Source organism: Uloborus diversus, chromosome 9, assembly GCF_026930045.1.
Source record: "Uloborus diversus isolate 005 chromosome 9, Udiv.v.3.1, whole genome shotgun sequence".
Classification (NCBI taxonomy): Eukaryota; Metazoa; Arthropoda; class Arachnida; order Araneae; family Uloboridae; genus Uloborus; species Uloborus diversus.
In genome coordinates, this window is record NC_072739.1 from 118,391,073 (window position 1) to 118,416,241 (window position 25,169).

At 32.7% G+C, this 25,169-nt stretch overlaps 1 protein-coding gene across 1 annotated transcript in view; it reads left to right on the plus strand.

The window, feature by feature from the left end:
• Nucleotides 1-19,171, plus strand: part of LOC129229242 (DNA-binding protein P3A2-like) — a 62,387-nt gene extending 43,216 nt beyond the window's left edge. The window contains 2 exon segments of the mRNA XM_054863507.1: nucleotides 5,712-5,898; nucleotides 18,900-19,171. Coding sequence (XP_054719482.1) covers nucleotides 5,712-5,898; nucleotides 18,900-19,129 — 417 coding nt within the window. The 3' untranslated portion in view covers nucleotides 19,130-19,171.
• Nucleotides 19,172-25,169: the final 5,998 nt, after the last annotated feature.

Here is a 25,169-nt window from a genome sequence, read left to right on the forward strand (position 1 = left end):
GAGTGCTTCTCTAAAAAGACCAACTGGAATTTCCAAAAATAAAAGCAGCCAGGAGAAAGACCATTTTCACCAAGTTCATTTGGGAAATATGCTAACTTCTTCGCCATAACAACTATTTTTATCTGTCAGTTATGAAATGAAAGACAAATTTGCTCAATGTAACCGAGCACTGGGATCAGAGGTCTATTGTACTAGTCTCCAAAAGAAATCTTGTTACAGATCAGTAGCTGAAGCAAAATTCAGCAAACACCTAATAGAAATGTCATGAATCTGCCACAATTCAAGCAAATGACGACAAAGGTGTTCAAACCTATAGGCAAACACAATCACACAGGATGAGTAAAACTACAACAATGTGTATAAAGTACAAATAAAGTATTAAAACGGAGTTCGAAACTCGGCAAACAGCTGTTTCGGGGCTGTCAAATTTGCTGAGTTTTCAACTCTATTTTAATACTTTATTTGTACTTTACACACGTTGTTGTCATTTTACTCATTCCACAGTACAAAGTTTTCGACTGCTTTTTTACAATCACACAGGATGTCAGTAACAGTTTCCTCATAAAAGAGGCAACCTCTTCAACTTAGATTCTTCCTAATACTATTGCTATAAAGACTGAAAAGCTCCTTTGCTTAGTTCTAGGACAAGCCCTATTAAGCTGTTATGTTATAATATAGTCTGATGTTACACGTCCAAGTTATGCCAGTCATGATACTGTTTTTGCCTAAAAATATTAAAAACGGCAGTCCTAATAAGAGTCTTTGAAATTCCAATTGTTGGTTCCAAGTAAACAAACGGAGTATCAGAACCTTTTCTGGCAGGGTCATCGGCTATTTCATTTCCTTTAAATCTAGAGTGCCCAGGTACGCAACAGAGAGTGACATTATTCTGATTTGTAAGAGTGCAAAGCATATCATAGCATTCCCAAACAATATGGGATGTCATTACAACCTTAATTAAGGCCTTTATAGCAGCTTTACTATCAGAGTAGATGTGAACACATCTGATGTTTACTATCGATTAAGTATGATGTAGGGTGGGGCAGCATATCTTCCTTTTTTCAAAACTTAAGGAAACCCAATATATGACTCAGAAAATCTTTACTTGTTTTTTTATGATCTAGGCACTTATCTAAAGTTTTGTTTTACTTAGTTTTAAGATTAAATTAGGTGGGTGACTTCCCCCATTGTCCATACACAGAGTAAACCGCTTTGTGTTGTTTATCGTGACTCGCTAGCCCAGTAGCAGAAACTTTCTAGCCAGTCTGCGACACTATTTTGGGCAGTTGAAAATAATCTGCAGCATTATTATTAGTTTTTATTTAAGATTTCATAAAATATACAAGTCCCTTGTAAATATCAAGACTCAGAAATTTTCCAACTAGCCAGTAGCCATTAGACCCGAAAAACTTAGTGGCCACCACTGTCACCGAGTTTTAAAGTATAAAGGGAAAGGGGGGGAGCAGTGGGTTTTTGAATTATTTTTCAATAAATGAATAAATATATTAGTAAATGAGAAGTTGGCCGGAATCTGCATTTTAGATGAAAGTTTTAGTTTATAGCAAAGCTTTTAAAGCAATGAGGATCAGGTACAATTGTGCAGATAATAATTCACATTTTTCATGAAAATAATTTTTTAAAAAACATGATTCATTGCACATTTTATATTATCTTCAATAGTTTGTATTGAGGTAAAAATCCAATTCTGTTTTTGGACACTTAGGCAATTGGCTCGCCTATTTCCATCTTGCGAATGACCAAACATGGCGTCTACGCAAAAAAATCATGAGTAAAATAGATGTTTGATTTTTCTACATAAAAGTAGTAATAAATTCAAAATCCTTAAACTAAAATTTAGATGAAATAGTCAGTTTTTAGCACATTAGCCTCTAAAGCAATGAAGATAAGATAATGTTCTAAAGATAAACTTTTGCATTTTTCAAGTCAATAATTAAGAATTATTGCAAAAAAATGGCACATTTTGCAGAATTTTCAATAGTTTTCATTGCAATCAACATACAATTCCGTTTTGAAAACAAAGGCCCTTAAAGAGTCTTTTGTACTAACATCTCGGAAATAACCAAACATGACGGCTACGCCAAAAATTAAGATATAAATTTCTGAATTTGTTGAAAATATAATTCAAAAAAAAAAAAAAAAAAATCTTCATGAGACTACAACTTTAGTTGAAAAGTTTTTAGCGCTTTTGCTTGCAAAGCAGTGAGGAGAAGGTGAAATTTTAAGCATAAAATGTTCATCTCTCAAGAAAATTATTTGAAAAAATAAGAAGAAAAAAAAAGATTTGCTGCACATTTAAGTAATTTTCATTAGTTTACAGTTAAAAAATAAGACATCCAGATCTGCTCTATTTTTGAAAACTTTGGCTCTTAAGCATCTAATCTACTTCGATCTTGTGAATAACCAAATATGGCGACTATGTTTCTAACTGAAATGCTGAAGCATCCATCGCCTCTCCGGTCAAAAAACGATCTTTGCCAAGTTGTATTTTCTTTTTTTTTTTTCTTTCATTTAATAATTTTTTCTTTCTTTTTGATCTTTGGTAAAATTATCTGCAGGCCGTTGAAAAATCTGAGATGTGCGTCTCGCAGTTTCTGCTACTGGGCTCGCTAGCATAGCAGTTATGTTCGCACTTCCTCCCTGGATGTATGGAAAGTCGGGGAAAGTCATGGATTTTGACTATGATCAAAAATGGTCACGGAAAGTCATGATTTTCAGCAAAAAAAATGCGCAAAAGCCATAGAAACTGACATCTGGTCATGGATTTTGGGTTCAAGAACATGCATATTTATCGAATTCTACAAATTAGGTGTACAATTTACCAGGGCTGTGGAGTCGGAGTCGAAGAGTCGGAGTCGGACTGATTTTGGCGTAAAGGAGTTGGAGTCGGAGTCGGTAGAAAATATGCCGACTCCGACTCCGGTCTACTTTTTTTTCTTTAATTTTCGCTGACTCTCCTGGCATTTTTTGAAAAACTGACTACCAGTTGATTCGATTACATGTATAAAAGCCTACTAATAAGAAAACAACTGTCATTAATAACCAGCTGGCTTGATTGTTCATCGAATTTTCTGTAATAGCCACCTACGCTGTTCCCTAGTTTGCTTGTTTTTCAACATTCTTGAAATAATAGCAACTGTGAGCACGGTTTTCTTACCTAACATTTTATATTTTTTTAATCACTTTAAAACAACAATAATAAAAAATTTTTAAATCACTTTAAAACAACAATAATAACATTTTTTTTACTTCGACCTCAGTTATAAAATTGTAAAAGGAATGTACCCCTTGAGCAAGTTGGAGCCCGTAGTTCGAGAGGTATCTTACGGTGTTCTGTAATTCAACTTAGTGTTGGCGTGCAAAGGCGCAAATCTAAAAGACATGATAAAATATATCTGTCTTTTCAATTTAAGGACAACATCTATGAGCTTGATTCTCAACAAAAGTATGAAATAGAACAAATATCTTGGTTACAACACTCAAATAATTGCAGTTAATCTTAAAATCTTCATTTCAAGATTAATTCTAAAGCAGCCAGTAAAATTAAAATTAAAAATTGATGGAATAATTATGGGAAAAAGAAAAGCTATTTGTACAAAGCTGTATATTGCCGCATTTTCTGTAAAATTTTCTCCAAGCGTACATGTACCCCATATTTTCCCTCAATACAAGTATAGTGCCTTATTTTCGTTGAAATTTTATAGATGAAATATAATTTATTGGGGCTTTTTTTTTCAGAATTAAAGTATGTGTATTGTTTTTATAAACTCTGAAATATACTTGAGGTGTCACCCACCAGATGGATCTCGGCCGGAGCAGACCGCCCTCGCTCTAGAAAGGTTTTTTGACTTAGCAAAAAAAGCGTTTTTGAAAATCACACGATTTGATCAACATCTATTCGTTAAACATTAATGGGGAGCAAGTTAAACCTTTTCAATTTTTTTTAACAATAGGATGATTATGTGATTTCAATTTTAAAATCGTAATTATTGGAACACTTTGATTTTCAAATTCAATTTCTGACGTTGTATGCTTCTTAATTTTACAAAAAAAAAATACAGCGCTTAAATTTCATAAGAAACAAATTAATATTTCAATCTCTGTATAGAGGTTTTCCTCCCTTCTCATGAGGGGGATAGGGGTTGAATTGAAAAATAAATAAATAAAAAAGACGGAGTCGGAGTTGGAGTCGGAGTCGGGTGTTTCGAAACCCCGGAGTCGGAGTCGGAGTCGGCTATTTTCCTTCCGACTCCGCAGCCCTGCAATTTACGCATCTTGGCCGTTTCTTACACTTTTACCCATCAGTCCCGATTTTTCACATTTCGAAATCCGTTTGCATCTGCTTCTATAATACTTGTTTGTTTTCCTTTATGGTGTTATTCTACCGTTTGGACATTTATAATTTTGGGTTTAGCATGATTTTTAACCTCCTGATTATATGCTTAATTGTGTAGTTGGGGACTTGTATATTTCTAATTTTGCCTCTCATTCGACTCAAAAATTTTAAGTCATTTGCATCAGAGTTGATTCAAGAGACTCATAAAAAATTGTAATTAATTGTCAGCAGTGTCTTAAGTTAATGAACATTTTGGAAAATAAAATTGGTCTAAAGAATTAATTCAGGACTTTTGGAACATCGATAAAATACAGAAATTGGAAGAATTTTCAATCAGGATTTTTTTTTTTTCAATATTTGTAGCCTATCCTAAAATTTTGGTTGATACTATATCTGGTATTGTCTGATAAGTTAATTATGAAGTACATTAATTTAATATTTTTTTCTGATTATTTGTTTATTATATTTATCATAAACTTAGTTTTAGTATTTACTAAATTATTGCTAATTGCAGATTTTTTTAGAAAAGTACTAGCTTTAAAAAGTAATAAGTTTTAGATTCTCATTATTTGTCTATAAAATAAAATATTTATTTTAAAATATGCAAAAGAAAAAGAATTAATGCTTCACTGTTCACCATTAGTTTATACACATTATTGCTGCATGTTTGAAGCTTCTTTTGTTTTGAAAAATTATTGTGTATCACATCAGATTTTTCTGAGAAAAATAATAAATTTGTTTTTGTTAATTTTTTCAAGATTTATTTAAATTGCTCCATGCTTTGCTTACCTGAAGAATAGTTTTTTTTTTCTGTCTCTTGAAATGTATTCACACGAACTTACTCCATTCTTCCAGAACATATTGTTTTTCGCACAAATGTGCAATTGGGGGAGGGATTAGTCTTGTGATTGAGGTCGAAAGGGGAGAACGAGAACAGGTTATATTCGAGAAGGTTGGCAAGGCCAAGAGGTAAGCACCGATATAACCTACGAGGGGCTTTGCATCCTCATAGACTACGGCACTGATCACAAAACATACTTTAGGTTTTTGGAAATTTGCTTGCATACAGTTTAAATAATCACAAAAGGTACAGCTTCAAATCTTTACTTTCTTATAAAATTACAATGCATAAACGGAAATTATGAGTGTATTTATTCATAAGTATTAGTAGTGTACTATTAGTATCCGTATAATTAATGTTAACTTATTTCATTTAAGCTAATTTTTAGGTTTTTCACTTGTGTGCAAAAATTTCGTTGTCCCCTTTAATCTTGTATAAGTGAGAGGTCACTGTATTTATAAAAAAGATTTAAGTTTCATTTTATTTCCCCTTAAAAAAATCCCTTTTCCTTTGCAGGTTCTTGGCTCACAAGCTGATGGTGAAATAACAGCTGGTACACATCAAGTTAATGGACAGACTGTAACTCCTGTTAGTATAGATTTAAATGGAGAAGCAGGAGCTCAGGCTGTGGCGACATTAACAGAAGCTACCATAAATCAAGATGGTCAGATTATTCTGACTGGTGAAGATGGCACACAAAGTGGTATGTATATTTAGTTTATTTTTTCCCCTTCCATGTTAATAAAAAAGTATTTTTTGCTATTCAGAAAGGTAAGCATAGTTTCTTGTGGCATTGAGATTAGCTCAAAACAAAATTTCTGATATTGAAGTATTAAAAAATGCAATTTTTGATTACATTTTAAATCAATAAGAGGTGTGCTTTCTCCCTCTCTCTACAAGTTTTGGAATTTGCAGGCTTTTAAGCCTGCAAATTACAAAACATGTGCACTTCTATGTTATACTAGCAGTACACGCACTTCTATGTTATACTAGCAGTATGCACTTCTATATTATACTAGCAGTACCCGCACATCGATGCCTGTGCTGAAAATTTAAATGTAAATCCGTTGAATTAAAGATAAACAAATTACATCAAAATTACATTTGCAGTAGCTTTCAAATGTATAAAACTCCATAATTCATCGCCAAATTCGCCAAGCAACTTTCCAATTAAAAAGAAAATAATTAACAAATGCACAATAAATTTAAAATAAAGTAATAACAATAAAATATGCATAAGCAACAAAGGCAACTTCCTCCAAAATGTTTAAAAAGTAAGTAATTGAAAAATTGTCTGTAAAGTGAACCTAGTGTTATAGCAATTTCTCGAAAGAGAAGACTTGAAAATTGGTTCAATAAGAATCGCTTATATCTCCTGTTATAATTGAGAAAAATGGAACAAACATCATCTTGTTTGGGAAGATGTATAATGTTTGAGGGGGGGATTTTTTACCCCTAATTAGCCGAAATTTAGCTTAATTAGTTGATTAGAAAAAAACTAATTCGAAATTTAGAATTCGGGCTTTGAGGTGTACGGGCCTGGGGCACATTCGAATTTTTGTGCCAGGTTTCAGGGCTGTAGGTGCTATGGGGTCTTCTGGCCGTCTGATACAAACAAACATCGTCACCTTTATATATATATAGATTTCATGACATTAGGTGAATTTGATATGGGTTCTTAGGCTCTCTCAGACTTGAAAGTTTTAAAAACGTTATTTCAAGCTCTCTTGGGTGATTCTATGAGAAGAGGCTGTAGATTTTTTTAAGCTGTCCTCTTAAGCATTTTTGCAATTGTTGACAAGTGAGGGATGGGGGGGGGGGCACCCAAAATTGTAGGCTGTATTTGTCCAAGGAAAGGATGAAAGGTCGCACAAGTCACAAAACTTCAGGATCATATTTCGAAATTCGCGCCTCAAAAATACACGTTTAAACTATTTATGGCAATATGAGGGAGGTTTGTGCAAATCACAGCCCCCCACCCCTGAATATGTTTCAAATTCAAAGGCCTAAAGCTGTAACTGTGGACTTTCTTTGATCTGTTCGAAGGGGTAACGTCCCTTTTGGATCCACGCATTGGTGCAGGGCCCAGTTAAAAAATTTTAGGACTAAGTGCAACAAACCTGCAGGGCTTTCTGAATAATGTGCTGAATTGCATATATTTTTGTCATTGAGGTGCCCATCTCCCAAGAGCAAGGGTGTATGCCCCCCCCCCCCCCCCCAAAAAAAAAACTGATACTTCCGTTCGACCGAAGAAATCAGTGGTGGAACCTGCACCTTTTTTTTTTGTTTTTTGGAGGGGGGGGGGGGAGGATTGGAAATTTTAAGGGGCTAGCCTCACTCACCGCCCGTCCCCCTTTGTGACACCCTTGGCTTTGCATGGTTCTAGACTGCCATGTTAGTCATACAATCTTAAAAGGAAGTTCTGAGGTAACTTTATTTTACTTAATTTCTGTATCAATGTATTTGAAATTTGCATAAACCACTACAAAAGATTGAAGCATCTTAAAGTATTGTAAATCAACAGAAACAAAATAAATACCATAAGCAGTAACAGCTCCGTACTATCATGGAGTGACGTGTGCATGTAAATGGTTTAATTCTATGCTAGATGCCACTCCTGAAAATTGTCAAACTCCATAGGAAAAAGTTACTTTTTCACTGAACTCATTAATCTTGTTGAAACACGGTGAACAATAACAATTACATTTTTCACCCCTTGCTCAGGCAACAACTTAGTGCATTTTTTGTGATGTCCAAACTGAGTTCGGGCTGGAGAAAAAATTCACTTTTTTGTGAATCCCAAGCAGATTTATTTTGAGAATACTTAGTTCACTATTTTCCTAATAGATGGCAATCGGGGTTGCCAGAATTAGGAACAGTAAATACGGGACAAGCTTTCTATGAGTGCAAAGGGGGGAGGGTGATTTTTGAGGAGTCTATTCATGATAAATCTGAAAAATTCATTCGCAACAAAGCATTAAACCTTACAAAATGTGCCTTTTAAAGTATAAAAATCGTTTTCATTGCGATTGACGACGCATGCGCAGAGATTTATATTTCCAACATTAGTCAATGAGCAAAGAAGAAGCAACCAGTAGCGGATTTTAGGGAGGAGGGGGGCATGCCCCTCCCAAAGGGATCAATTAATTTCACTATTTCATTATTTTTAGTTGACTTCTCTATAACATAAAAATGTTTTTTTTTTAGTTTTTTAAAAAGAACACAAAGTTCATATGAATAAAAACATTTCTGTTTGCTAAAGAAGTAATATTGGACTCAGAGGCCAGAGCAGCAGAACCCATTTAACTCATTGGTTTCGAACTTAAGGGAATGTAGTATCGCGATAACATTTCAAAAAAAAAATGTGTAAACTACCTAGAAGAGTCACTTCGATCCAGGAAGCAGTTTGTGTGAAATAATAAATTTCTTTTTCAGCTTATGAAAAATACAAAATGAAAGGAAACTATATGGTAGTTTCTTGGCAAAACCACATTAGTAGTGGAAGTGTCATGTAGTATCAAAACGTTACCTCAACTGCATCATAGCTTTAAGAATAAATCAGCAGCTGCTTTGAAATTCGCAAAAGAAATAGTTTCCAAATTGTTAAGTAAAACTTATACGTTATGAAGCTATGATTTTTTTTATGGTCTGCCACCAAAACAAAAACAAACAAACCAAATCGGAAGGAAAATAGTTTTTGCGTTTACTGCTACATGATTTTCTTATAGCTCATTATTTCACATGTGTTGTTTTATTTTTTTCCCCTTAAAATAAAGTCTCGTTCTGTACAATATTGTTATCAGGTAGAATACGGGACTTAAGCCGTCCCGTATGGAAGATCCCCGGGACGCGGCACAATTTTTCAAAATACCGGATTGTCCCTTGAAATACGGGACGTCTGGCAACCCTGATGGCAATAGTTGTACTAGTTTTTTACCAATCATGAGAGCTTGGGAGGTGGGAAGGAAGGAGTGAAAGGCAGGAGTCTGTCGGCTGCTGAAACAATCAAAAACACTCTTGGACAGTTTCACTTTCTCGTTCAAGTTTTTTTCGCTTCTCTCATTTAGTTTTTGTTCGTTTTTAGTGAGTTTATTTGCAAATAATTCTTTTTTCGCAATGTTCGATGCAGAAACCGATGAGGAGTACAGTTTAGGCTCCTTCGGATCGGATACTGATATTTCTAGTGTTCATTTTGTATAGTTCTGCAGGAGGTGCAAAAAATAATATAAACAACAGAATAGCAATTGTTGAACAAACTGTGGAACAAAATAAGTTGAAAATGCAGCTTCTAGGACCAGAGTGGCTTAGTCTGAACTCGCTATGTCTCACAGGTCGACACTTCCCAGAACACATTCTAGATTCCACCATTGGGGGAAAAATTTGCTACAACCAGAAAGTGTTTTATATACTGTCGTAAAACCAACAAAAAAGGGTAGAAGATAAGACGTGAGACACAAGTTTATTGCAAAGACTGCGACACAGACTTGTGCGCAGTATCTTGTTTTGGGACATAACATACTGTAAAAGATTTGTAAAATTTACGCATTAACATCTTATTATTGTTTGTATATCATATTGCACTAGTTATATTTTATATTGAGCATCAAAATGTTGTTTAATTTGCTCTATTCGAATAAGATGTGTGTGTAATCCTTTTTTTTTATGTGTATATACTAATTATAACAATAGTACTTATTGCATTTATTTTATTTTTTTTTATTTTTGTAATGAAAACCCATTTTCTAACTTCTATAATGATATAAGGAAAAAAAATTAGAGTCAAAAAAATTCCCCCATTTTTGACCATTTTTCTGAAATTCTTGTCACTTTTAAGGAGTTAAGCTTACACTTGCATAAAAAATATTTTTTAATTTTTCTTGTTCAAAACAATTGAAAACATTTCGATATATGTGAAAAATAACGTTTAATTTTTTAATTAAACTATAAATGTTTAATTAAAAAGTTAAGAGGCATTCAAAAACTGCATCACTCTGCGAGTCACTGCCCAGATAGAACTAAATGTAATGCTAAATCCGACATTAGAAAGCTATGACCCATTAAAAACTGATTTAACAACACATATGAGGCTGTTGATCTACAGTTTTAAAACCATTGTTTCTAGATTTTTGTGCAAACCCGGGAATTTCACTTGACACAACTTCCTCATATTTTTGAGCAAATAGCATTAAAAACTTCTTTAATGCAATTACTTTCTTATATAGCATGAAGTTATCACCTATGCAATACTAAAAATGTAATCCCATATGAGATTTTCAATCAAAGGAGAACACTTGTTTATGAATATGACTTCCAAATAAGCAGTAAAGATCAGATAGTATGGAATTAAGTACATGCAAACAAGGGCGCCCATATGCAAAATTTTAAGAGGGGCGGAGCTCATATATTTCCCCCATTATTTAGCAGGATATTTTCCCAATAGAAAGATCTCAGTACAGCTTAGTTATTAAAATTTGACATTTTTAATAACATATTCATTAATTACTGGAGAAGAAATGTTTTTATATTTTTGCAAAAAAAAAAAAAAAAGTACTAAAAGCAAGGAAGTTCTATTTTCAAAGGATGGGGCTTGAGCCCCCCCCCCCCCCCTTCTTATATGGGCATTCTTGAGTGCAAACCATTGTTGTAAAATAACAAAAGATAGGAAAAAAAATATTGCAGTGGCTAAAGAATGAATACATTATAAGCAAAATAATTCATATTATTAGCAGTTATTTTCTCTTAAATGCACACAAATATGATAGTGGATTGAAGTCATATAAAATAATCTTTTCAAGCTAATCGTATAGCAAACCAGGGGTCTGGCCAGAGGATATTTGGGTCCGTTAACGGACCCTTCACAAAATTCCAATCAACCAAAACGGACCTTTCACAAAATCACGATCAACCAAAACGGACCTTTCACAAAATCTCCCGATCAATCAAAATGGACCCTTCACAAAATTCTGATAAACAAGATCGGATCTTTCACAAATTATTTATTGGTAGAGCAAATGTGAAAGTATAAACCGATAATTTTTGGAACCTTTTCTGAAGTCAAATTAGAGGGATCAGCTTATACTAAATCGTCTAATTTTGCAAAAGAGAAAAAAAAAAAAAACACTCTTGCAATGTTCCTGCAAACGATAAATAATTGCTACTGCCAAATAAATATAGTGCTTGTTGTTTGTTTTATCACAGCTAATTAGCAGCGTTGTTGTTGTAAACTGAAAAGGCGTTTGTAAGCACTTTTCTCCCCGCTCATGATTTAATAAACAATAATAATAATATATATCTGTGAAATGAACTTAAAACTGCTAAATGAACTTAAAACTGCTAAGGGATAGTAAGGGTGAGGGAAAAATATGATCGCTTCACATAAGGTTAGCAACTTCAAAATTATCACCACTTAGAGTCTGGCATTGAACCTTTATAATGACTTGATTAGAAAAAATACTCATCATTTTACCAGCTTGTCAATATTTGCGTTTTTAAGGTGCTGTGCGGTGCCATGCGATGTTTAACTGTTATTTTGGGAGAAAATTATATGGGTTTTGATTTTTCGATGCTAACAAGGATGATTAACTTTGAGTAAACTCTTTTTAATTACCTTTTTTTTTTTGTTCTTTAGATGTCTACGCTTTGAAAAATGCAATCTTTTAACATCCGATATGAGATGAGAATCATGTTTTGTTCTTTTTTCAAGCTAACTTCACTTTATTAAGATGCAAATAAATGAAAAGTCTTTTTATTTTTGTTAGAACTCTCATTTCAAGTTTTTAAAGCAAAAATTCCATTTTCTTTTATAAGGATAGATATGAATAGTTTTTTTTTTTTTTGCTTCAACTGCGTCCACAGATCATAGGACTCTAAAATGCAATTTTAAAATAATTTTACCAAAAATATTTCTTTTACAAGCCGTTTTTATACTTTTGATGCCTTCACTTTGAGAATTGCAATCTCTTTGCTTCCGCTATGGGAATTCGATTTTCGAATTTTTGATGTTTATTACGCTTTGTTAAGAGGTAAACAATTAAAATATCTTTTTATTTTTGTAAAAATCACGGACTTTATAAGTTTTAAACGAAATTCTGTGCTTTTTAAGAGTGTCTTGGGTCAAAAAGTTAAAAATGCTGAACCCTTGTCTGAATTTTATTTTGTTTATTTATTTTTTTTTTCTGTAACATATATTTTAAATACTGTATAGAAATGTGTCTAGTATAATTTAACATAATGTAGAATGGTAGATAAATGTTGATACTTGAGAGAGCGAGGCCCCCCCCCCTCACTAAATGTCCAGAACGATATAAAAAACACTCCAGAATGATATTCTCGACATAGAAGAGGAAAACACTTAACTTTAAGTTTAATTGATGCAGTTTGTGTCTGCCATCTCTAAATTCTAAAATTTCGTTTTAACAATTTTTTTTTTTTTTCTGCGAAATAATTTGATTTTTCACAAAATTAATTCATTTTTCACAAAATTATTTGATTTTTTTACAAAAAACGGACCCTGTGAAAAATCCTGGACAGACCCCTGCAAACTGAGTTTAAAACTAGGTATTTACAGTAAAATTAATTACATTCCCCACATCACACTGTTTCTGCTACTGGGTGCAGCATAATCATACAGCAGGGTTGGTACAGACTATCAAAAAATCTCAAAGAGTGCAGAAATATCCAAGGAGTCCAAGAAAAATGCCGTAAATAGCACCTTTTATTATATTCATTTTGAATAAGAATAAATCACTGCATTTCTTACAATACTACACTAAAACTATTGCATTTATATGTAGCAAGGGTGCAAGACCTTCCGTCTCAGGACGGATTTCCGTCTTGGACAAATTTCCGAGACGGAGGTCGGGACGGAAAGAAATTCGATGCCTTTCTTTCGGTTTTTACTTAAAAAAGAGAAATTGAGTGTTTGGAAAATATGCTTTAATTACTGGACCGTTCCATAACCACGAATTTACATAGATATTCTCTCGGTTTTCCGCCATGGGCTTGTTTTGTTTGCAACGTGCTTTTGGAGGAGTGGCTTTTCGACTCGCGCCGTTTGACTTTTTTTAGGTATAGCTCTGTTATTTCCAACTCACTGCATTGCAGACCGATGAGTTACTCGCTATTCTCCCTGTTTTTTCGAAATAATTGACTCTAATTGAAAATTTAGCCTTTTCTCATGCTATTTTCGATCATTCTTTCGTTTTTTTCATTTGCGGGTTTTTTTTTTTTGCAAACTTTACACGCATAAATGAAAATTATGTACACTCTTAAAATGTCTTAAAGAGCTGAATCTGAATCACCGATTGTGAGTGATTGCTGACAAGATGAAATGTTTTCGCCACATCAAAGGGCGTCCACATACCAGGTAAAACGGAAACTATCAGGGATTTTGAATATTTCAATGAAAATGGGAATTTTGGAAATAATCAAGAGGAAATCTCAAGCTGGTTGGAAACACCGATGAGCAACCGTTCCTGCATTTTTGACAAAGACTTTAGGAATCACTAAATTCCTATGTCATTGAATCTAACAATCGCTAGAATGTAAATATGGGAGGGGGGGAGAGAAAGAAAAGGAGAAAAATAACGGCAGCACGAATTTGCGAAAAAACGCTGCTCTTGCAAAGAGGGTAAACAATTCGCAAATTAACCCACGATACTGAGGTTTTAAAAAGTTGATATCTTGGACAATCTAAGAGGGTGGGGGGAGGTGTTACTTAAGGGTTACAGTATAAACTATCGAAAAACTGAATTGAAAGCCATTTTTGAAGCTAGGAGTAGTTTGATATTTCTCCTCTGCAAACTCTTAAAACTTATTAGTCTGTCTTTAATGATGTAAAAGGGGGGAGGGGGAGGTTTAAAAAAAATAAAAAATTTGGAGTCTTTAAAACACTAATTTAGGCAATCTTTGGTGAATTTATGAGAGATGGTTTTGGTGTTTTAACATGAAAATGTTTTGTAGCTGATGTTTTAAAAACTATTTGAGGCTATAATTAAATGGACTTGAGTGAAATGGCATTTGGGACCCTCTCCCGAAAAGTGTTTGCAATTGAAGTCTTAAAACTTTTAAGCTGTCTTTGGGAATGTCAAGAGGGAGGGAAGGGGCTCTCTTTAGGCAAAATTCCGACACTGGAGTCTTAAAAGAGCAACTTTAGACTGTCTTGGGGGTTCGGGGTTCCCCTTTCCCAAAAAATATTCAAAGCTGAAGTATTCAGAACTCGGTTTTAGGTAATCTTTAAAAGACTTAAGAAGAGGGAATTCGAAGGCTTTCTCTCAATAAGTTTTAATATTTTCGTTTCTGAAATTTTAAGAGCTTTGTTTTGGGTTATCTTTGGATGACTTAAGGGGGAAGGGTGTAGGAAGGTTCTTTCAAAAAGTTTCCAAAATTAAAGTATTAAAACTTTTAGGCTGTCATAAGTCATGTTTATAGGTAAGAGGGGTACTATTCCTATAAAACAATTTAGAAACTGAAGCCTTAAAAATTGAAATTAGGACGTTTGTGGTGAACTCAGAGGAAGGATTTCGGGAGTTCTCTTCAGAAAATGTTTTGATGCTGAAAATTTAAAGGAATATTGGAAAGGATACCTTGTTTAAAAAATATATCTATTTCACTGAAGCGATTTTTTATTGCTAATTTCAACACCTGCTATCTTATAAAAGAATTCTTTTTCAAATGAAGACTGTGTAGGGGAATAGTGCCAATTCATTATCATTAGTCGGCCATACCCTTCCCCCACCTTTCCTTCATTTCTGGTTTGTTGGCGCTACCTAATGTAGGACATTCCGATCAGAACTGATTTATGTTGCAAAAGTTAAAACCTTATGTCCTAAGCGATTTTATTGCTGCAATAAAAATATTTACGATCGGCAAAAACTAATGGTGCGGCGCTGCGAACGCTTTTACCCCTAACATTATCCAACATCGTCTAAAATTGCATTTTTGGAAATTCAATTTCGAAATATTGCCGAAGGAGGGTTCCTGAACTCCATCCCTTCCATAGTACATTCAAAAAGCTTATAAACGTTATGAAAGATGGAGTACAATTTCATTTTTAAAACATCGATTTCTGGGAGAGCCCAGAGCACCCCCTCCCCTCCCTTTCTCTAATATTTTTGAAAGCTGCCCAATATTGTTATTTTGGGACTATCAGTTTGAAATAATTGATGTAAGAGTTCCTGAACCCCTCCTTTCCCAAAACTTTACCAAAATGGCCTACCATAGTGTTTTTTGGACTTCAATTTGAAAAATTTCTGGTGAGAGTCTCCCAGACCCCCCCCTCCCCTTCCACTTATTGCTGGATTTTAGATTTTTTCTAATTATGATGTCAAAACGCTTAAATATTACAATTTAAAGGCTTAAAATTTAAATCGAAAAAACATTCCAAACCTGGCATTGTAAAATCTACAACATTAATACACATAAATTTTTCCTTAAGCCTGCATGCGGGCAGGGGGGGGGGGGGAGCTGAAAATATTTTCCGTCTTGAACACATCACCAAACTTGCACCCATGATATGTAGATAAATGCACCAGTTTTAACTTAGCAAGTACAAAATTTATTTTTATACAGTCCTGTTTCTTCATTTCCCTTCCTTTCTAATGACATTTAACCTTCCAACATCAATGAAACATGACTAGTTGAAAAGTAATTTTTTGAATAACACTACTTGCTGCTTTAGATATTCTCTACTTTCTGGTTTTAAAATCTACAATACTTACTACGACTTTAGATCTGTACTATTTACTGATTTTTATATATACAGTACTTTCATAAATGAGTGACCAAACTGGTCTGTTCAAGAAAATATACCCCTTCCCTTACACGTTTTTGGCATAACCTAGCTTAATCTGTTTTAGTAAATTTGTTTGCAGGATTAGCTCTCATATGTGCATGATTCATTTGCAATCAGGGTTGGCCGAGGCGGTTAAAACCACTGGTAGAAACCGGCATGGCAAAAACCACTTTCTGCCATTTTGCGGCAGAAACTGGCAAAAACTCACAAAATGAAAAATTCATTCTTGATATACAACAGAAAAGTCATGGAAAAAATAATTGTTAACCAAAGTACTGTAATTTTATTGCAAAATTATCACAGTTAAAAATTAAATGTTACACTATTTGGACCCTGCAATTGCCTTTTAGAATAGGTGGTTTCAAAAATCTAAACAGGTTCTCAATTTACTATGCACAAATAAGAAATTTTAGAATATTCTTAAAACAGAAGAGCTAGCAGACAATGCATCAAGGAGTAAGCAATGTTTGTGAAATTTTTATCTGTTGTATAACTGGTCCACCATGTAGTAACTGGGGTAGTGGTAAAAATTTGCCGGGAAAAATAAGTTTTGAGAAATGGGGCCAATTTGTTTTGCAAAGCTGGGACATTAGGTACAAAATTGAGGCAAGTAAAATTCTGCCACTTTCTTCTTGAAGCACATGGCATGATAATTTCAATCACAAACAATTTAGAGGAATCATATAAGTGAGCAAATTACAATCAGTAATGCCTGTTTAATTCTGTAGGTCACTCCTCTTTCCTAAGCACCCCTGTATGATTTTTTATCCTTTGTTAAATTAATCCAATACTACGAGCCTCTGCAAACCATTTCTGCTACTGGCACGGCAAAAACTAGTTTCTGTCGGCAGAAAGCCAACCCTGTTTGCAATTGTGAGCAAAAGTTTTTTTTTATTTTATTTTACATACATTTTTCCACACTTATTTTTTAGCTATAGTTAAAAAATATGCCAAAGTGTTTTCTCGCTATTGCGTACGATAGCCGCAAAATTGGTAAAGAATATTGTTTTTTACCCATTTTGCAGCCTTTGTGGTTACTGTGCCACCCTATTTGCAGACAAATGGCAGTTCATAGTATGAGTTGTTGCATGCTGGACCAAACTGTTTTCCATGGAATATCCAATTAAATAATGATTGTTAAAATTCACATTAAGGTAAATGTATGTAGCGTAAAAAGAAAATAGCAATAGGGAAATTTAAAGTCACTAGATAATGTTAATGTATTCGAAAGATAAATTTTAAATTCTTTGTGTTTAAGTTTTGTTGTTGTTTTTGGGTAATGTTTAAACTTTGTACAAAGAAATTTTTACTAATACAGTTTAAATAATCTCTCGCTTGTTTTCTTAGTTAAAAACCGACATACAGAATTTTTTGCATACTAAATTGACATGAAGCAAAGTTATTTCTGTTCCAAATTGAGTAAAAAAATAATTTTTCTACACTTCTAGCTTACTGCTCCAAAACAGGTTTCTTACACTGTAAAACAGATACAGTCGTCCTCACTTAATCGGGTAACGGATAATTGAATACCCACTTATCGGAGTATAAATCTGTGGAACAAAAAAAAAAAGAATATAGCAATAATGTTAAATTCCCCAGAAATATTTTTTCATCCATACCCTGCTTAATCGTTTACGTATCAAAATTTCTTGAGCTAAACTTATTTTAAGTTAATTTTTCGTCTATTTCTTGGAAAGAAGTCCCAGTTCACCCCTTGAAAGTAAAAGTTCACTTGTAACAAAGCATAAAAGAAGTGCTAACAGTTATCCTAGTTGGCTTCTAGTTGTAATCTTATCACGGCTGTACAATGCATCAGAGGTTGGGTATTTAAAGAGTTGAGAGAATTGGACCACATGCAGTGAGCAAGGATTAAAATGCTTCTTTGTTTGTCTCTGATCCTGACTGGTCTCATCCAGACTAACGCCTGAAGGAACTTGGCTGCTTTCTGTATAGAAAAGTGATTCCCAGGGCTATTTGGTTCTTGTTCTTGGAAGAGAAGGTTGTCAATGACATTGTTAGACTTGGTTTGATAAAGTTGTAGCTGGAGAATACAGAAAGGCTTTTTCCGAAATCCGTTAATTGTTGATTTTCTGCTCTGCTTTGGACTGATTGTGTGGTAAAAGGATCAACGTAAGCTTATGTGTTCACTTAAAAGTTTTGGGAGCAATTAAAAAAAAGGAAAAACCTAGACAAATAATTGTGAAAGAATTTGGGATTTCTAAAGTCAGGTTTCTAGAATAAACCAGAAGGCTGGTAAAATTGAAGAAGAGTTCATTAAGAAGAAATGAAACTAAGTAAATATAATTTTTTTATGTATTCACAAATGCAGTGTAGTTTTGTTTATCATTTACATAAGAACATTTAGCAATTTTATTTTGGTGAAATTCATGTGCATATTTAAGTAACAAAAAATCATTTACCATTTATCTTAGTAATGATGAATATAATACAGTGAAACCTGTGTAAGTTGACCACATGCGGTGCACTACTTTAGTGGTCAACTTAAACAGGTGGTCAACTTACAAAGGTTGTTTTACATGATAAGGGCAAATTCTGTGCCTGAAAAAAAGCGGTCAACTTCACAGGTTTTACTGTACCAGCAAAATACTTCAAAAATATGTCTCTTGTATTCCCCCTGCAATCGAATAAGGCATGTCGGAATCGTTGATATTCGTTTTAGCGGGCTGACTGTATTTAGCTCCTCTAAAATATTGTCTATCTTGTTTCTTCACTATGATTTCAGCATTCTTTGCAGCTACTTTATTTCAAAAAAAAAAAAAAAAAATCAAAACATATACATGATGACTGAACTGGAATCATTTTTTAATTCCTGGAAAAGCATATCAATTTATGTATTTATTTACTTAGTATATTTTTTAAATTTAATACATGGTAATTTTTCTTTCCTGAAGCTTTCCCTGTATCTGGAATGGTTTCAATTCCCGTGTCCATGTACCAAACAGTTGTAGCTAACATTAGTCAGCTATCAGATGTTCAAGCTCATGGAATTCAAGTTGCAATGGCGCCAATTGTAACAGAATCCAACTCTGAATCTCCTGTGAATGTAACATCAACAACAGATAATGTCAATGTTTTGACAGCTGTCACCTCATCAGCTGCACAAGTGACAGAACAGAGTTAATGCCTCATTGTTCATGACTCATGAGTATTCCTTTATCATCAGGTAAGTTTGTCCTGAAAGATAGTTATAGTGAATTCAGCCAGAACTGGTAGTGGAAGTAAAAGCGAGGTGACTCTTGGCGATATCCTTGTCGGATTGGCAATGTGATGACAAAACAACGCCAAACAGATAAGCAATATGTTCCTAAGAAGGTTCACCAATCATATGAATAATTCATGACAGTGGCATATGTTGACACTAAACAGCAACCCTCTTTGTTTACTTTCTCTGTCAATTCTCGCTGAATGAACTGTAAATGTATAACATTAGATTGATTATCATATGCTCTGGCATAGTAGGATCCTTGTATCACTCACTTTTATTTAAATCAACAGTCGGTTATTATAGTTTTATTACAGTTAAGACTAAAAAAGTAGAGGAGCCTCTGCAACCCCTCTCATAGTTTTTTTTTTTCTTCGAAAAGTTGAATAATAATCAACTGAACATAATGAAACTTTCTGACTTTTCATAAAATGACCTTATTTTACAATACAAAAGAGAAATATTTCCTATCTTTTACTTGCTGTAAAAGAGAGCTGCTTGTACTAAAGTGCTATTCACTCTAGTTTCACCATGACCTTCCAATTTTTGCAATCAGATAGAATTCCAAATGTGAAGTACTGCCCACCTACTAAATTGTAAAAAATCATTCTTTAAAAGAGAAACGGACCTTTTTACATATTATCATACAGAGATAGAATCACGGGAATGACTATGCATTCAGTTTTTGTTTAATCATTAGAGAAGATGTGTGGGACATGTAGATATGCTCAGAAAGAAGAAAAGGGGGAATATTGGTAGGAAAAATCTTTTGATACTAGTTCAGTTTACAGGTTCGCTGGACCAATTACTCAATTGTTTCTTTTAGTAATGTCAAAACATGCATGAATTTAATTATTATATTTTTTACTTATTAAATTACTTACTTAATGTGTACTACAATAATAATGTTCTTACCCTAAAATATAGATTTACCATTTAAAAGAGTCATCTTTATTGCCTTTAGTTTTTCGATTTGATTTTTGCTTTCTTTGTATTTTATGTTTTTTCAACCGAGTCTCTTGACAAACGTAAAATCGGGGGCTTCACTGTAGTAACATATTTGTCCAATTTTAATATCTTCGTCCTCCTTTTCCCCCCTTAATCTGGTGACAATATCATTAAATGTTTATTGCTTTTTCTTTATTTATTTGCATACTTATTTATCATTATTTAAAATTGATGTTTTTTAAAATCTTTTTTTAGAAAGAAGATAATTCAGAGGTCCGGGAAAAAAGTCATATGCAATTTATTGTCTTTCTCATGATGTAAATACTTCTGTTGATTTTCATTTATACAAAAAAAAATTGTCTTACAGACTTTCAGTATTTACTGTGCATGTGTCCTTCGTGTTACAGTTCTGTGATTTTAAACCTAATGATTGTTCTGGCAAGAAGTCATTCTGTGTATAAATATAGTTGTTTTCATGGCATTCATATTTTGAAAGTCATTTTGATATATATAATTATCTATTCAAGTTCATCAACTCATTACATAACTGTGTATAATGCATATTATTTCATAGACATGTATAGTTAATTTAATTTGTTGTTGTTTTGAAGAGAGTTTTAATGAAAGTTTAATTGATCTCATTATAAGGTAATCTATCTTTGTTGATGCTTGATATAATTTAATTTAGTCAGTTTTAATCACATGGCAGTGATTTCTTCAAACTTTTTCTATATTGCAAAATTATGTAAAATAAATTATGGGGAATATTTTCTTATTTGATTTGTGTAGATACATATGTCTGAAATATTTATTTTCAATTAAGAATGGAAATGCACTTTTACGTATATTTAAATTTTAAAAGGGCATTGTTATTCAAATGTAATGCATTATCAATGTTTTATATGAATTTAGTTGATCCATACATTCTAATTTACACAAAAACATCTACCTGCATGCAGAAAACTAAAAATAAATAAACTCTGTAGAGCCAAAGTTTCTAAAACAATCTCTTTTGTTTTGTCTTTGTTATTGGAATACTACAGTATGAGTCCCAAATCCGGCCTTTCCTGATTTTATTATTTTTTTTTTTCCTGTTTGGTATTTGTGACGTTTTGTCCCCCTTCCCCGATTTCGCTAAATGTTTGCTCTAACTTTTTTTTCTATTTTTGATCAATCTAAATTAAGTTCACTTCATTATGCCAAAACAAAAGTCGAAGATGATTTGCAAATCTGTATAGTCCACAAATGTTGCTTTTTATTATTATGCAATGTGTCGATCAATGCAAAAAATAAATCTTATTTTTACTAAAAATAATTTTGTACTTTTGTTCAATAGGCTTTGTGTTGCATACTTATGAGAAGAAAAAAAGAATTACCTTTAGCTGAAAAGGTTGTTGAAAGATTGCTGCACTATAACAGACAAACGCGCATATAATTAGCACATAACAGGTGGCATAGAAAAAACGTTAAAACAATAGCTGAACTGAATGTACTGCTTTTGAAACAATTTTTTTTTAAATGTTTTTATTAAAAAAATATTTAAGGAAAAGTTCTGGTTGTGGGTCTACCGGATTTGGGATTCTGAAATTTGGGTCTCATTTTGTATTAATTTACTTTGTCCACATTGGTAGACTGGTGAAAATTCCCTCTTCTTTTTATGCCCATTACAAAATGTAAATACCGCTTGGAAAAAGGAAAGCAATTTGTGAATTACTTGTCTTCTGTACAATATTTTGTTGAATTCTATCCCATTTGGAAAAGGTAAACTATATACCATTTAAACATACCTTTGACATTCAATGCCTTGATTTTGTTTATCTAAATTCTTCTACTCTCAAAATTTTAGGATCTCCCAAATGTAATTTGAATAAATGCTAAAGTTTAAGGTAATTTTTTTGCTGCAATGAAATTTTCTCTGCTGAGTTGATAGTATCTTTAACCTTCAAATTTGCAATAAAATTTTATCTGTCCTAAACAAAATTTAGTAATAAATTCTTGTCGTGCATATTATTAAGTTTAACATGTTCATTCATATATTTCTTCTTCTGACTAATTCAGTACAATCAGAATGCCTCCCCCCCCCCCCAAATCTCTTGCACTGTTATTTTATATCAATGTACCTTATAGTTTGATATCTCAATTACAGCATGTTTAAATATTTTTCCCAATCTAATGATTCTGAGATATCTGAGAGTGAATTGTATGTTCCTTTTGGATTGTGTTCTAGCTTAGTGTTTCTAATTATATACATTAATTATTAATTCTGTTTAAAATATAGCGAGTGCTTTGAAAAAAAGTTGCATTTCCTTTTTTGTTTATTTTTGCATGAATCAAGGTTTCATGAAAAATTGCACTGTTGATATAGCACTTGTTTTAAAATAAGTTGCACTGCCATTACATTAAGCTGTGATTAAGTTGAAACTTTGTTTTGTAACTTTGGTTACACAGTACAATTTGTAGTTCATGTACATATTTTTTGTTCAAATGCCTATTGCTTTCAAAGCATTAGCAGGCAAATCTAGTCGACCAAATTGGTAAAAATTGTTTTGTGTAATCGTAACTTAACAAAAGATTTATTTAGTAATTTTCCAGAGATTATACCTATTTATGCAAGTATTGTTTATGAAATATCTTAGTATCTTACGAAATTTTTTAGACTTAATCAAATGTGAATATATTTCCTTTTCATTTCACCCATTTCAATTCTGCTTTTGCTATCCTCAAAATATTTTAAAATTTATTCTTAATTGATCCTTTCCAACTATTTCAATGATTGGCTAAAATCTGAATATATTCCTCAAGAGTGATTTTTAAACACATAAATGTAGTATTTGTTAAGTTCAAAGGTCAACAAATACTGTATATTTTCTAGATATTACTTATTGCAACTTATCTAACAAATGAATTAAAAAAAAAAAAAAAACATGAGGCATGAGAAGCAAAAGAGTGTAAGAGGACATTTTCAAGTTTTGTGTAAAACACATTTAGAGATAACATCCTAGATAGGCTTTCATTGCAATGTTTTGCTAAATCATGCTGAATAGCAGCACCTGTCAGGGCTACTAGTACTTTCTCTTTCCCCAAGATCAGAGTTGGACACAAAATATTCTATTTAAATTTAAATAATTATTTCTATATTTCAACCTAAATGCTTTTTATTATTGGATAATTCAGACTAAATAAAGGAAATTTCAAAGGAAAATTAAATATTTAATGTAAAAATTTTATTAAAAGGAAAAAAATTACATTCATACCGCATTTTTTATTAAACAGAGGATATAATTGTTCTTATAAAAACATTAGTTTTGATGCTTTGTCCATTCCTAAATTGTTAGGAAGGCTAAAATGAACTAAACCAAAAGATGAAAATCGTCTTTCTATTCCAGTAGATGAAGCTACGGCTGTTGTTATTTGGTGTATAATCTGGAATTATTGGTTCTGTGATCTCTCTCTACTTCTCATTGCATAATATGAACCCCACCAGTCATAATGGGTCATTGTACCTGTTACATTTTTATCAATCAATGCTGATTTTTGAAATGGGCCACTTCTTGTTTGGAAATTGGCTACAGTCCTGACAAGGCTTGGACATATTTCTTCAATAAATTCCAAATCTTGGATTATTTTCATCCACACTAGTTGAAATTTCATTTTGATTTAAGACAGGAGCTTAGTAAAACTCCTGCACAATGGCATGCATAAATTGCTTGTTCGTATCTTTTCATCCATTTGATTCTTATCCAACACTTTTTCTAAATTTTTACCCAAAATTTTCCGTTGACACATGCAATACATGGAGTCAGTAGTGTTCCCATAGGGTATACGCGGTATACTCTCAAATATTATTTTAGACACATAGCCTATACCCGCAAGTTTCAAAAAACTTCATATAATGACATATTACATACACGATTGCGTGCACATATTGTGCATAATAGATAACTGGGAGTATACCCTGAGAAAAGTAGATGGAAACATCACTGTATGGAGTAATGTTTTGTTCTAATTTTTAAAAATTAAGTCCAAACTAATAAATGATTTAAATCATTGATTTTTTAAAAAAAATCAACTGATTTACATCTAGATTTAAATCATGCCAACCTTCCCCAAGTCAGAGGAGAAGTTCACCTACAATTTGTACTTGTTATATCCAAATTTTTAATTTGTCACTTACATCTCTTTGCTTCTCAGTCTTCCATACGTAGCTTTTACATTTCATGTCATAATCATTTTTAAGAGGGCCATATTTTGGTTTTAGTTGATACAGTGGCATAGTATAGAGAGTGGTCTCCAGAGTGGACCTTTCCCTTGTAACCCAAAATTAATTTATCACAATGAAAATTAAAGGCTTTTTCTTCTGTTTAAAAGAAGTTTTTGTCATCTTATAAATTTTATGTATATAATATAAACTGTCGGTGTAAAATTAAAATAAAGTTCCGACTACTTCTATTTACATTTTCAAGTATCAAGAGATGGCTTTTTTAAGCCTAGCCACTTCCAAGCCCCTTTCTAATCCTCTTAGAGCTTCATCATAAAGTTTGATGCATTTCAAAATTAAAAAGTTGACTAATTGGAAAACGTAAAACATCCTTTAATAAATACCGAAAATGACTTAACCTCTTTATATAAATTAGTTATTTTTTTCAGTTTAACATTATAACTAAATATTAGACATAAAATCAATGTCAGTGGATCTCTCCTGGAAGAGCCGCTGCAAGTAACTAAATCCACTGTACAATAATTCTATAAAATCCCATTAAAGACTTTTGATGATATCAATTACATTTTTATCAATCAATCCAAAAGCTTTATAACAATTAGGAAATTTTTATTAGTTTCTTTTTGAAATCACTTGCTTAAGGAATCCTATTAAATTTGTTATCCACTTATGTTATTTGTTTTTAAAGATTAAATTATATTTATTTATATTTTGTAAATGTTGTACATAATGCTACAATTTTGTGGCTTCATAGCTCATAGTGTAAATATTATTAGATTGTATGAAAATTAA